At 37.0% G+C, this 14,942-nt stretch overlaps 1 protein-coding gene across 2 annotated transcripts in view; it reads right to left on the bottom strand.

Annotated features, from left to right (window-relative positions):
* ULK4 (unc-51 like kinase 4) overlaps positions 1 to 14,942 on the bottom strand; it is a 651,105-nt gene that overhangs the window by 531,431 nt on the left and 104,732 nt on the right. For both annotated transcript variants that reach the window (XM_059162312.1, XM_059162311.1), the window contains exon 20: positions 2,312 to 2,473. In XM_059162312.1, coding sequence (XP_059018295.1) covers positions 2,312 to 2,473 — 162 coding nt within the window. The remainder of the gene's footprint in view (positions 1 to 2,311; positions 2,474 to 14,942) is intronic.

The following is a 14,942-nucleotide window of genomic DNA, read 5'->3' on the forward strand; positions in this document are numbered from 1 at the left end:
GGAAAACAGTACAAAACACATGATACTGAACAGGATCCTGGAGCAAAGAAAGGAGAGACTTTTTGGGGATAATGGGCAAAATTTCAGTGAAAAATTAATGATTCAGATGAAAGCTAAGAGCAAAATACAAGCACCCCAAGATGAAAGAGTGAAGCTTAATGTGTCAGGTGAAGAAAGGCCTAACTTTGGTGAAAATTGGGAAAAAAATTTGCGAAGAAACTAAGCTTGAGTATAAAGATGAAAACTACATAAACCCAAAAAAAGCAAGACAGACTTTTTTTTAAAGGCCCAGAATTAAAATGGATGTTTTTAATTTTTTAAATTCAATTTAATTAACATATAGTGTATTATCAGTTTCAGAGGTAGAATTTAGTGATTCCTCAGTTGCATACAACAACCAGAGCTCATCACATCATATGCCCTCCCCAATGTCCATCACCCAACTGCCCCATTCCCCTACTCCCTTCCCCTTCAACAACCCACAGGTTATTCCCTACAGTTAAATCTCTGATGGTTTGCCTCCCTCTTTGTTTTCATCTTCTTTTTCATTCCCTTCCCCTACGATCCTCTGTTTTCTTTCTTAAATTCCACACGAGTGAATATATGCTATTTGTCTTTTTCGGACTTACCTCACTCAGCATAATACCCTGTAGTTCCATCCACATCATTTCAAATGGCAAGATTTCATTCTTTCTGATGACTGAGTAATATTCCATTGTATAGAGAGAAGATGTAGTGTAAAATGGATGTTCTAAGATAGGATTCCAAGGTGCCTTGAGAAAGTTCACTGGTATACTTTGTAATTCTTTCTGACAGTCTCTCCATAATTACTAATATCATAATTAGGATTTTTCTGTCAGTTTGAAATCATGTGGCTCCAGAAGCATGTGTGTGTGTGTGTGTGTGTGTGTGTGTGTAAGAGACAGACAGGAGGAGAGGCAGATGCTACATACCCTTTGCTTAATAACAGTCAACAAACAGAATGGTTAGCATTTGTTACATAGGTAAATTTAACGTAAGAACTGGAAGACATCCATAAATATTACCAGGATTTAGCAACACAAACGTCAATAAATATCTCAGCAAGACCAGCTTCAGTGGCATTTTGGGGCAGATACTGCACTGGGTTAAAGAGGAAACGGCCAGAAAGGAGTGACAGTTTGTGGCAATAATTCTTTAAAGAAGTACGGATGTGAAGGGGGACATGAAGCCCAGCGACTCTTTGATATGTCGGCATGTGTGCTTTTATTCTTTGTAATGGGATAAAGAATATCTGAATGCTGATTAGAATGATCTAGTAGAGAGGGAGAGTTAAAGATTCAGGAAAGAGCAAAAATAACCATTTGAGTGAAATTCCCAAGAAAGGAACAGGAGGAAGATGGGAAAAAATAGGGAGAGATTTGTCTCTACCAGGAGAAGGGATAGTTCATCAACTCTAACAGGAGGGAAAGACAGGACCAGGTAAGGGCAGGCGGTGGGATGTAAATTAGTCTACAGAGATGGTAGACGTACGCTGGGATAATTACCACTGGAAGTCTCCATTTTTCTCTGGGAAGTACTGGAGAAAGTCACTTAGTGAGGATGGAGGAGAAAAATATGGGTTGGAGGTCTAAGGAAAGAGAGTAAGGGAAGAAAGAGAGAAGTGCAAGAATGAGCAGGGGAGAGAGAGAGAGACAGCAAGGCTGCCATAAAATACTGAGAGTCCACATGAGACCAGTGATCAAAAAGAGTATTTTAATAAATTGTATGAGCAAGGGTTGTATTTGTTCAACAGACTGTTAAATTGATACAACCATGTTAACACCTCTTCATACATAATTATCTTTTACACCAAGTCACCATAACCATGTGAGCAGAGTAGTAGACAGCCAATCAAAATACAAAAGCTGCAAAACCACAGATGCCTGAACATTAACATGAATTCACCTCATAATTAATTCACAATAAATTTAGTATAAAATCTGAAAGAGGGGGCTAGCAGGAAAAATCAGGGAACACTAAACATAAACCAAACCAAGTGCTATGCCCTACCCATGAGCACAGTATTCCACTATCACTTCCCAATTGTTTCTGAAACCATAACATATGGTCACACAAGGTCCCCACAGTTCCAAGGTTTTCCAACCCCAATTTTGAAAATTTTGTTTTAAAAGAAAAATTCTTGTTCTCACCAACTATATTAGTCTGAGATTTGTGTGCTACTTATTCACTGAAATTTTACTGTATTTGAAATTTACTCTATTTCTGGCAGTTTGTCAGACTTCGTATTTAAATATACCCAGATATATCCCCCAAAGATGCTCCATCTTACCGATATTGCTGTGATCCTGAGAGAATCAACAGTGGAATGTTTGAATAGGTACCATAAGACGGGTCCAACTTCCCCTGTAATAAAGCCCTGGGCCTGAGCAGAAAAGGTAGTGCAGACATTTTCAATAATCTTTGCAGCCATGTGATTCACAATACGTTCTTCCTAGTGAAAGAGAGAAGAGTGAAAGGGGGTTATTTAACAGGAGAAATACATACATGCAATTTATTCATAACCAGTGCAAATAAAGGCCTGATACCAAGAATATATTATCTGCCTCTGCATGTATTAGGTACTTAGAAGATGTGATCATCCTTTCAGACTATTATGAAATTACGACAATTTAATCACTAAATCAATTTAATCTTTTAATCACTAAAACTTAGCATAACATAATTTTAATATATTTTAATAAAAATAAGAGACTCTGGAAAACAGTACAGAGATTCCTCAAAAAGTTAAAAATAGAAATGCCCTACGATCCAGCAATTGCACTACTAGGTATTCACCCAAAGGATCAAAAATACGGATTTGAAGGGACACATGCACCCTTTTTTTATAGCAGCATTATCTGTAATTGTCAAATTATGAAAAGATCCCAAATGTTTATCAACTAAAGAATGCATTTTAAAAATGTGGTACACACACACACACACACACACTGGAATATTGCTTAGCCATCAAAAAGAACAAAATCTTGCCAAATGCAGTGACGTGTATTATGTTACACAAAATAATTCAGAGAAAGATAAATACTCTACGGTCGCATTTGTATGTGGAATTTAAGAAACAAAACAGAAGAACATGGGAGAAAAAAAGAGAGGCAAGCCATAAAACAGACCTCTTACTTACAGAGAACAAACTGGGAGTTACTGGAAGGGAGGGTGGGTTATGTGGGCAATGACTATTATGTTGTGATGAGTACTACGTGTTGTATGTAACTGATGAATCACTAAAATTCTATACCTGAAAATAATATTACACTGTATGTTAACTGGAATTTATATAAAAACTTGAAAAAGAAAAATACAATAAATTTAAAAATTAAAATGCTAAAATAATCTGAAAAATATGTAATATGAGTATAACATAAAAATGGAAGATACTTTTAAAATCAAAAGCACCAAGAAGAACAATCTTTAGGAATCACTCCAGGCTGGAAATAATTAGCATACCAATCAGCCAAACACCACCTAAAATACAAGGCAATGTCCCAAGAAATGTATTGCCTCAGGAGTGTGACCAAATTAATACTAAACTAAAGGCTGTTCTGGATTGTCCTAACAATGCTTAAAAACTAGCCTCAAAAAGGATCACACTGGGGGCGCCTGGGTGGCTCAGCGGGTTAAAGCCTCTGCCTTCGGCTCAGGTCATGATCCCAGGATCGAGCCCCGCATCGGGCTCTCTGCTCAGCAGGGAGCCTGCTTCCTCCCCTCTCTCTCTCTTGCCTGCCTCTCTGCCTACTTGTGATTTCGCTGTCAAATAAATAAAATCTTTAAAAAAAAAAAAAAAGGATCAAACTGGAGGAAACAAGATGGCACAGGAATAGCAAACTGAAACAGCATTAGGTCCCAGTAGTTCAGCAAGATAGTTATCAAACCATTCCGAATACCTACAAACTCAACAGGAGATCGAAAAGAAGAGCAGCAATTCTAGGAACAGAAAATCGACCACTTCCTGGAAGGTAGGATGTGCAGAGAAGTGAATCCGAAGCAACAGGAAGAGAGACTGCAGTGGGAAGGGGCAGCTCCCAGGAAGCCATGGAGCAGGAGAGTACATAATCAGAACTTTGATCCACTGCGAAGTCTGCTCCACTGAGGAAGTCTACTCCACTGGGGAACAATGCTCCAGAAGCTACACAGGAGTCGAGCCCTCACAGGCACAGGGTGGTCTCAGGACCCGCAGGGATACCAAAAGACCAGGGATGTCTGAGGGTGGTGAAGCTGTCAGGTATCAGAGCAGGGAAGCTGACTACAGAGACGGAACTGGAGCCAAGGAATAGGCTCTCAGTTCAGGGATACCTTAAGCCATGATCCAAGGTACTCTCAGGCCACTACCCTTCAAGCAGGGACTGCACAAGTGGCAGATCCAAGGAAACCCCCTCCTTTCTCCTCTGGGAGGAGTGCACAGGAATGTGTGGCAGGAATCTTCTAGGTTTGGCAACTCCAAACAGGGCTGTGCACCAGAGATAAAAATGCTCAATCACAGGCCAGGTGAGCACAGAGTGCATCCAGAGACTAGAGAGACGGGAGGGATTGACTGCTTTTTGCACTGAGGAGTGGAGCCCTGAGATCTAAGCTCCACCAGGCCAGAGACTGGAAGCCTACCATTTTCACTCCCATCCTCCAGAGCTCTACAGAAAGCATTCAGGGAACAAAAGCTCTGGAGAGCAAACCTGAACAGATTGCTTAGCGTGGCCCTTGGTAAGGGCATGACAATTCCAACTTTGGCAAAGACATTTGAGAATCACTGCAACAGGCCCCTCCCCCAGAAGATCAGTAAGAACATCCAGCCAAGACCAAGTTCAGATCAACAAGAACTATGAACTCCAGAGCTATGAAAAAGCACTGCATAGAATTCATGGCATTTTCCCCACGATCCTTTAGTCTTGTTAAGTGAATTCTTTTTAATTTCCTTTTTTATTCTATTTTTTAACTTTTCCTCTTTCCTCTTATAATGTTTTTTAACTATTTTATCTTAAGAATATATTTTTCTTTTAATCTTTTTAAATTTTCATTGTTAAAGTCATATTTTACCCTTTCATTGTACTTAATTTTATTTTTAGTACACATATAGGATTTTTTCTTTTAAATGTTGGGATACAATTTCTTCTAATAAATCAAAACATATCCTAAATTTAGCACATGATTTTGTTCTACTCTCCAGTCTGATCACATTCTCCCCCTTTTTTTTTCATTTTACAACCAACTTCCCTTATCAATTCATTTTTTAGAATCTTTTTTTTTTAATTTTCATCTTTACAGTCATATTCCACCCCTTCATTGTGTTTACTATAATCTTTGTGTATATATATACTTTTTTTTTCTTTAAAATTTTAGGAGGTAATTTCTTCTAAGAGACCAGAATACACCCAAAATCAAATGGATGACTCTGTCTTATTCATCAGCCTAATATATATATAATATATATATATATTATATATATATATTGGGAAGAATATATATAGAGATATATGGAGAAGAATGGGGGGGAATATATATATATATATATATTCCTGTTTCAGATGTCTTCTGATTTGGTTAGCATATATTTTTCTAGGGTCTTTGCCACCCTTTTAGTATTTTATTCTCTCATTCATATATTCATATCTGGATAAAATGACAAGGCAGAAAAACTCACCACAAAAAAAAAAAAAAAAAAAAAAAACAAGAGGCAGTACCAACAGCTAGGGACCTAATCAATACAGACATTGGTAATATGTCAGCACTAGAGTTCAGAATGACAATTCTCAAGGTGCTAGCGGGGCTCAAAAAAGGCATGGAGGATATTATAGAAACCCTGTCTAGAGAAATAAAATCCCTTCTGGAGAAATAAAAAACTAAAATCGAACCAGGTTGAAATCAAAGAAGTTATTAATGAGGTGCAATAAAAAATGGAGGCAATTACTGCTAGGATAAATGAGGCAGAAGAGAGAATTAGTGATATAAAAGATCAAATGATGGAGAATAAAGAAACTGAGCAAAAGAGAGACAAATACTAGACCATGAGGGAAGAATTCAAGAGACAAGTGATACCATAAGATGATACCATTAGAATAATTGGGATTCCAAAAGGAGAAGAAAGAGAGAGGGGGGCAGAAGGTATATTGGAGCAAATTATTGTAGAGAATTGCCCTAATATGGCAAAGGGAACAAGCATCAAAATCCAGAAGGCACAGAAAACGCACCTCAAAAAAAATAGGTCCACACTCTGTGATCTAATAGTAAAACTTATGAGTCTTAGTGACAAAGAAAAAATCCTGAAAGCAGCCCAGGACAAGAAGTCTGTAACATACAATGGTAAAAATATTAGATTGGTAGCGGACTTATCCACAGAGACCTGGAAGGCCAGAAAGAACTGGCATGATATATTCAAAGCACTAAACAAGAAAAATATGCAGCCAAGAATACTATATCCAGCTAGGCTGCCTTTGAAAATAGAAGGAGAGATAAAGAGCTTCCAGGACAAATAAAAATTAAAAGAATTTGCAAACACCAAACCACCCCTCCAGGAAATATTGAAAGTGGTCCTCTAAGCAAAAGGGAGCCTAAAAGAGTAGACCAGAAAGGAATAGAGACCATATACAGTAAAAGTCACCTTACAGGAAATATAGTGGCATTAAATTCATATCTTTCATTAGTTATCCTGAATGTAAATAGGCTAAATGCCCCAATCAAAAGACACTGGGTATCAGAATGGATTAAAAACCAGGACCCATCAATATGCTGTCTAGAAGAAACTCATTTCAGAGCCAAAGACACCTCCAGATTTAAAGTGAGGGGGTGGAAAATAATTTACCATGCTAATGGACATCAAAAGAAAGCTGGGGTGGCAATCCTTATGTCAAATAAATCAGATTTTAAGCCAAAGGCTATAATAAGAGATGAGGAAGACACTATATCATACCTAAAGAGTCTGTCCAACAAGAAGATCTAACAATTTTAAATATCTATGCCCCTAACATGGGAGCATCCAAGTATATAAACCGATTAACAACATGATCAAAGAAACACATCAACAGTAATACAATAATAGTAGGGGACCCCCCTCACTGAAATGGACATATCATCCAAACAAGAGCTCAACAAGGAAATAAAGGCTTTAAATGACACACTGGACCAGATGGACATCAGAGACATCAGAGATATATTCAAAATATTCCATCCCAAATATCCACATATTCTTCTCTAGTGCACATGGAATATTCTCCAGAATAGATCACATCCTGGTTCACGAATAAGGTCTCAACTGGTACCAAAAGACTGGGATCATTCCTTGCATATTTTCAGATCACAACACTCTGAAGCTAGAACTCAATCACAAGGGGAAAGCTGGAAAGAACTCAAATACATAGAGGATAAAGAGCATCCTACTGAAGAATGAATGGGTCAACCAGGAAATTAAAGAAAAATTGAAAAAATTTTGGAAACAAATGAAAATGAAAACACATGTTCAAAATCTCTGGGACACAGCAAAGGTTGTTCTAAAAGGAAAGTATATAGCAATACAAGCCTTTATCAAGAAATAAGAGAGGTCTCGGTACACAACCTAACCCTACACCTAAAGAAGCTGAGAAAGAACAGTAAAGGAAGCCTAAATCCAGCAAAAGAGAAATCATAAAGATCCGAAAAGAAATCAATGAAATAGAAGCCGAAAGAACAGTAGAACAAATCAACGAAACTAGAAGCTGGTTCTTTGAAAGAATTAATAAGATTGATAAACCCCTGACCAGACTTATCGAAAAGAAAAGAGCAAGGACCCAAATTAATAAAATCATGAATGGAAGAGGAAAGATCACAGCCAACACCAAAGAAATACAAACAATATAAGAACATATTATGAGCAACTATATGCCAGCAAATTTGACAATGTGAAAGAAATCGATGCATTTCTAGAGACCTATAAACTACCAAATCTGAACCAGGAAGAAAAAGAAAACCTGAACAGACCCATAACCAGTGAGGAGATTGAAACAGTCATCAAAAATCTCCCAAAAAACAAAAGCCCAGGGCCAGAAAGCTTCTCAGGAGAATTCTACAAAACATTTAAAGAAGAATTAATACCTACTCTCCTGAAACAGTTCCAAAAAATAGAAATGGAAGGAAAACTTCCAAACTCACTTTATGAGGCTAGCATTACCTTGATCTCAAAACCAGACAAACACCCCATCAAAAAGGAGAATTACAGACCAATATCTTTAATGAACACAGATGCAAAAATACTCAGCAAATTACTAGCCAAAAGGATCCAAGAGTACATTAAAAGGATTATTCACCACGACCAAGTGGGATTTATTCCAGGGCAAGGTTGGTTCAACATCTGCAAATCAATCAATGTGATACATTAGAAAAAGGAAGAGTAAGAACCATATGATACTTTCATTAGATGCTGAAAAAGCATTTGACCATGTACAGCATCCTTCTTGTTCAAAACTCTTCAAAGTGTAGAGATAGAGGGTACATAGCCCAATATAAAAAGCCATCTATGAAAAACCCACAGCAAATATCATCTCAATGGGGAAAAACAGAGCTTTTCCCGCAAGGTCAAGAACATAGCAGGGATGTCCATTATCACCACTGCTATTCAACATAGTACTAGAACTCCTAGCCTCAGCAATCAAACAACAAAAAGAAATTAAAGGCATCTGAATCAGCAAAGAAGTCATCCAACTCTCTTTGCAGATGATATGATACTTTATGTGGAAAACCCAAAAGACTCCACTCCAAAACTGCTAGAACTTGTACAGGAATTCAATAAAGTGTCAGGATATACAACCAATGCACAGAAATCAGTTGCATTTCTATACACCAATAGCAAGACAGAAGAAACAGAAATTAAGGAGTTGATCCCATTTACAATGGCACCCAAATCTATAAGATACCTAGGAATAAACCTAACCAAAGAGGCAAAGAATCTGTACTCAGAAAACTATAGAACACTCATGAAAGAAATTGAGAAAGACACAAAGAAATGAAAAACCTTCTATGCTCATGGATTGGAAGAACAAATACTGTGAAAATGTCTATGCTACCTAAAGCAATCTACACGTTTAATGCAATCCCTATCAAAATACCATTTTTTTTTTCAAAGAAATGGAACAAATAATCCTAAAGTTTATATGGAACCAGGAAAGATCTCAAATAGCCAGAGGAATATTGCAAAAAAAAAAGCCAAAGTTGGTGGCATCACAATTCCAGACTTCAAGCTCTATGACAAAGCTGTCATCATCAAGACATATGGTACTGGCACAAACAGACACATAGATCAATGGAACAGAATAGAGAGTCTGGAAGTGGACTATCAACTCTATGGTCAACTAATCTTTGACAAAGCAGGAAAGGATGGCTAGTGGAAAAAAAAAAAGACAGTCTCTTCAACAAATGGTGTTGGGAAAATTGCACAGCGACATGCAGAAAAATGAAACTGGACCATTTCCTTACACCACACACAAAAATAGACTCAAAATGGATGAAGGACCTTAATTTGAGACAGGAATCCATCAAAATCCTTGACAAGAGCACAGGTAGCAACCTCTTCGACCTCAGCCACAGCAACTTCTTCCTAGAAACATCCACCAAAGGCAAGGGAAGCAAGGGCAAAAATGAACTACTGAGACTTGTCGAGATCAAAAGCATTTGCACAGCAAAGGAAACAGTCAACAAAACTAAAAGAAAACTGACAGAATGGGAGAAGATATTTGCCAATGATATATCAGATAAAAGGCTAGTATCCAAAATCTAGAAAGAACTTATCAGACTCAAACACCCAAAGAACAAATAATCCAATCAAAAAATAGGCAGAGGATATGAATAGACATTTCTGCGAAGAAGACATCTAGATGGCCAACAGACACATGAAAAAGTGCTCCACATCACTCGGCATCAGGGAAATACAAATCAAAACTACAGTGAGATACCACCTCACACCAGTCAGAATGGCTAAAATTAACAAGTCAGGAAACGACAGATGCTGGCGAGGATGCAGAGAAAGGAGAACCCTCCTACACTGTTGGTGGGAATGCAAGCTGGTGCAATCACTCTGGAAAACAGCATGGAGGTTCCTCAAAAAGTTGAAAATACAGCTACCCTACCACCCAGCAGTCACACTACTGGGCATTTACCCTAAAGGTACAAATGTAGTGATCCGAAGGGGCATGTACACCCAAATGTTTATAGCAGCAATGTCCACAATAGCCAAACTATGGAAAGAACCTAGATGTCCATCAACAGATGAATGGATAAAGAAGATATGGTATATATACACAACGGAATACTATGCAGCCATCAAAAGAAATGAAATCTTGCCATTTGCAATGACTTGGATGGAACTAGAGGGTATTATGCTGAGCGAAGTAAGTCAATCAGAAAAAGACAATTACCATATGATCTCTCTGATATGAGGAATTTGAGAGGCAGGGTGGGGAGGCTTAGGGGACAGGGAAGGAAAAAATGAAACAAATGAGATTGGGAAGGAAACACTATAAGAGACTCTTAATTTCACAAAACTGAGGGTTGCTGGGGGGTTGGGGGGGTAGGGAGAGCGTGGTTGGGTTATGGACATTGGGGACGGTATGTGCTATGGTGAGTACTGTGAAAAATGTAAGCCTAATCATTCACAGACCTGTACCCCTGGGGCTAATAATAATTACATGTTAATAAAATAATTTTTTAAAAAGGACCAAACTGTTTCTACATAACTTAAATGATCCAAGAAAAACCACACAAGAATTTAAAGGAATAAAAGATAATTACAAATTTAAAAAAATCTTTAAGGGGGACCTGGGTGGCTCAGTGGGCTAAAGCCTCTGCCTTCGGCTCAGGTCATGATCCCAGGGTTCTGGGATCGAGTCCCACATCAGGCTCTCTGTTCTGCAGGGAGCCTGCTTCCTCTCTCTCTCTCTCTCTCTGCCTGCCTCTCTGCCTGCTTGTGATCTCTGTCTGTCAAATAAATAAATAAAATCTTAAAAAAAAAAAAAAAATCTTTAAGTTGGTTCCACACCCCATGTGGGCTTGAACTGACAACCCTCAGATCAGGAGTCCTATGTTCCTACAACTGAGCCAGCCAGGTGTCTGCAAAATAGAAAAATTTTCAAAATAAGAATACAAAAACTCTAGCACCTAACAATATAAAAAGTGCAATGTCTGGCATCCATTAATATTGCCACACATGCAAAGAAACAGAAAAAAAATGACTCCTAAGAAGAAAATTTAGTTAGAAATGAAACATACAATGGATTTAGAGAAAAATATATTAAAATGGCTATTATAAATATTGTCTATACCCTAAGAAGGAAGAAGAAAGCATAAGCATGATAAAATGTGAAATAGAAGATATAAAAATGGCCCAAATCAAAAGGCCAGACATTACAGAGTCTTATATGAAAAATATACTGAGTTGGATTAACAGATTACATTCTGGAAACTTAATGATTACTGAACTTTGAGACATAGAAATTACCAATAAAAACTATCTAAAATAAACACAGAAAGAAGGCTGGGGGCAGGGAAAGGGAACAGAGCATCAATGCATCAGTGAACTATAGGGCAACTTCAAACAACCTAATGTATATACAATAAAATCCCAAAGATGGCAAGAGAGCAGTGGAAGGTTGAAATACAGGCTGAAAATTTTTAAATTCACAAAAACTAGTAATTCTCAACTTATGAAATTCAATGAACCTCAATTGGGAAGGAATCAAGCAAAAAAAAAAAAAATTACACCAAGGCACATCATACTCAAACTGTTAAAAACAATACTAAAGAGAAAAAGACACATTATGTAGAGGGGAACAAAGATAAGGGTAACAGAAAACTTCTCATCAGAAACAATGCAAGCCAGAAGATAGTGCGAGCAGTATCTTTAAAACATAAAGGAAAAAAAACAAAAAAAGACTGGTAACTGTCAACCTACAAATGTATTTCCAATAAAAATACCTTTCAAAAACAAAGATAAAGGTGGGGGTGGATAGGGAAGGTTTGTGAAGGGTACAAACTTTCAGCTATAAAATAAATAAGGTCTGAGGATCTAATGTAAAACACGGTGACTATAGTCGACAACCCTGTACTGTACAATGGGAATTTACTTAAAGAGTAGAATACAAATGCACTCATCCAAAAAAGAAGAGAGAGATAAATATATGAGGTGATTGATGTTTTAATTAACTCAGTGAGGGAATCCTTTCACCTTGTATATATAGATCAAATTATCACTATATCACACTTAAAATTGTGTCAGTTGTACCTCAACAGGTACAACAACAGGGTCGCCTGGGTGACTCTGTTGTTAAGCATCTGCCTTCAGCTAAGCTCATAATCCCAGGATCCTGGGATCAAGCCATGCACACTGCTTCTCCCTCTGCCTCCTCCTCTGCCCCTCACCCACCCCACTCATATGTGCACTCTAATAAGTAAAATCTTTTAAAATATATAGAACAGGGGTGCCTGGGTGGCTCAGTGGGTTAAAGCCTCTGCCTTCAACTCGGGTCATGATCCCAGAGTCCTGGGATCGAGCCCTACATCGGGCTCTCTGCTCAGCAGGGAGTCTGCTTCTCTTCCTCACTCTGCCTGCCTGCCTCTCTGCCTACTTGTGATCTGTCAAATAAATAAGTAAAATTTTTAAATATATATATAGAACAAAAAACAAAACATGTAGAAGTAAAATGTACAATAATAGGCTAGAAATGGAGTACTAGATATATCCTGGTGTAATGGCCTTATATAGATTTCTTATATAGGATATATAAATTTATATAACATTATATACAGTAAGTTCTGGTGTAAGCTTCTTATACAAAGTTCTTATCTGTATGAATCCATGTATCATTACTTGAAAGTCAATTGTAATATGTTAGAGATTAATACTGTAAAGAAAAATGAGTAATAACTCTATAGAGGAGATAAAATGGAATCATTTAAAAGTCAATTTCAAAAGAATGCAGGAAAAGAAAAAAGGAAACAAAATGATGGGTGAACAAACAACATAAATGGCAGATTTAAACCTATTTCAACAATCACACTAAATATAAAAGTCTAAACATACTAATTAAAAGGTAGAGATTCTCAAATTAGATTTTTTCTAAAAACAAGACTCACATATAGGCTATCTGCAAGAAACCCCTTATAAATAAATTCACAAGTTAAAAATAAAAGAATGGAAAATATATATCATGCTAATGTGATCAAAAGAAAGCCAGAAGGGCTATACTACTTCAGGAAAGCAGATTCCAGAGCAAAAATTATCTCCAGGGATAGATAAAGATCATTTCACAAAGACTCATTCAACAAGAAGATATAACAATCCTAACTATGCCTCTTAACAACAGAACTTCAAAATACCTGAGGCAAAACTTGATAAAATTGAGAGAGTACATAGACAAACCCGCAACTTTAGCTTCGAAACTCCATATTCTTTCTCAATAACTGACAGAGCAAGTAGCAGAAACTCAATAAGGATATAGAAAGATAACACAATCAACCAATTTTGACACAGATATAACACTCTATTCAACAGAAGTAAAACACGATGTCCTTTTCAAGATCAAACAAAACGTTACCATGTTGGACTATGTTCTGAACCATAAAACATCCCATGAAACTCTATACTACAAATTAATTTGAGATGAGTCACAGACTTAAATGCAAAAGCTAAAACAAAAAAGCTTCTAGACGAGATCATAAAGAATGTATTGGCTATTTCAGGGTAGGCAAAGCTTTCTTAGGAAAAAAAAGGCACTAAGCATAAAAGAAAAAATTGGCAAAGTAACCCCCATAAAAAATAAATTTCTACCCATAATGACACCATTATGCTTCATAGAGTTTTAGAATGGGAGAAAATATTTGCAATACATACACACTAAATATCTGAGTAATTTATGTAAGTTATATGTCAATTGAAATTTGAAAACTATATTAAAAATTGTATGCCGGGGCACCTGGATGGCTCAGTCATTAAGCACGCCTTCTGCTCGGGTCATGATCTCAGGGTCCTGAGATCAAGCCTCACACTGGGCTCCCTGCTCAGCGGGGATCCTGCTTCTCCCTCTCCCTCTGCAGTTCCCCCTGCTTACGTTCCCTCTCTCGCTATGTCTGTCAATTAAATAAAATCTTAAAAATTGTATGCATAATGTAATCCCATGTTTATTTAACAAGAAAATATACATATGTAAATATATAAGTAAAGGAAAGACATAAAAAGAGATATAACACCTGTTAACAGTATAGTATGCGTGAGCTGGGGGGAGTGGGGTCCACTAATTTTACTTAGGATATGTTTACATTATTTGAATTGTTAAGAGTACACATTACTTTTTCAATCAAAAATTATTTATTTTTCATGAAAATGTAAAATAAAATAGAAGACACAGAGTTAGATCTAGGTTTGCACAATTATTTTACATTCTACAAGCTACACATACTTGGGCATTTATCAAAATAATAAAACACAAGGCAGTTTAGAAATTAAACAACATACATGGACACTTAACCAAGTCATAAAAAGTAGCATATTTTAACATTTTAGTTTTTCTTCCTACTATTAATATCATAGAGTATAAATTGTATGGCTCCTAGGGGAAAAAAAGCTTTAAAGATACCTGAACTTCTTCACTGCTTCCTCCCCATTCCTGATGTTTCCTTGTATATGGTGAGAACAAATTTATATAACCTGTTCATCCTCCCTCTGTTCCTTTATTTATTCTACTCAAGAGAAAATAAAATGCTACACCTAGTTGGAAATTATGGAAAAAATAAACTGAGCATGCCTAACTGCTCAGCTCAACTCCTGCCCCTTTCTCCTTGAGCCCGGCCCCAACCACACAGATATGTCTTCTCATATTCCCCATCTTAAGTCTTATCTAAATGGGTATTCCACTTGGAGAGTGAAGCTGTACCTGAGCAGTGTAAAAATTCCCTAACAT

Source organism: Mustela lutreola, chromosome 2 (genome assembly GCF_030435805.1).
Source record: "Mustela lutreola isolate mMusLut2 chromosome 2, mMusLut2.pri, whole genome shotgun sequence".
NCBI lineage: Eukaryota > Metazoa > Chordata > Mammalia > Carnivora > Mustelidae > Mustela > Mustela lutreola.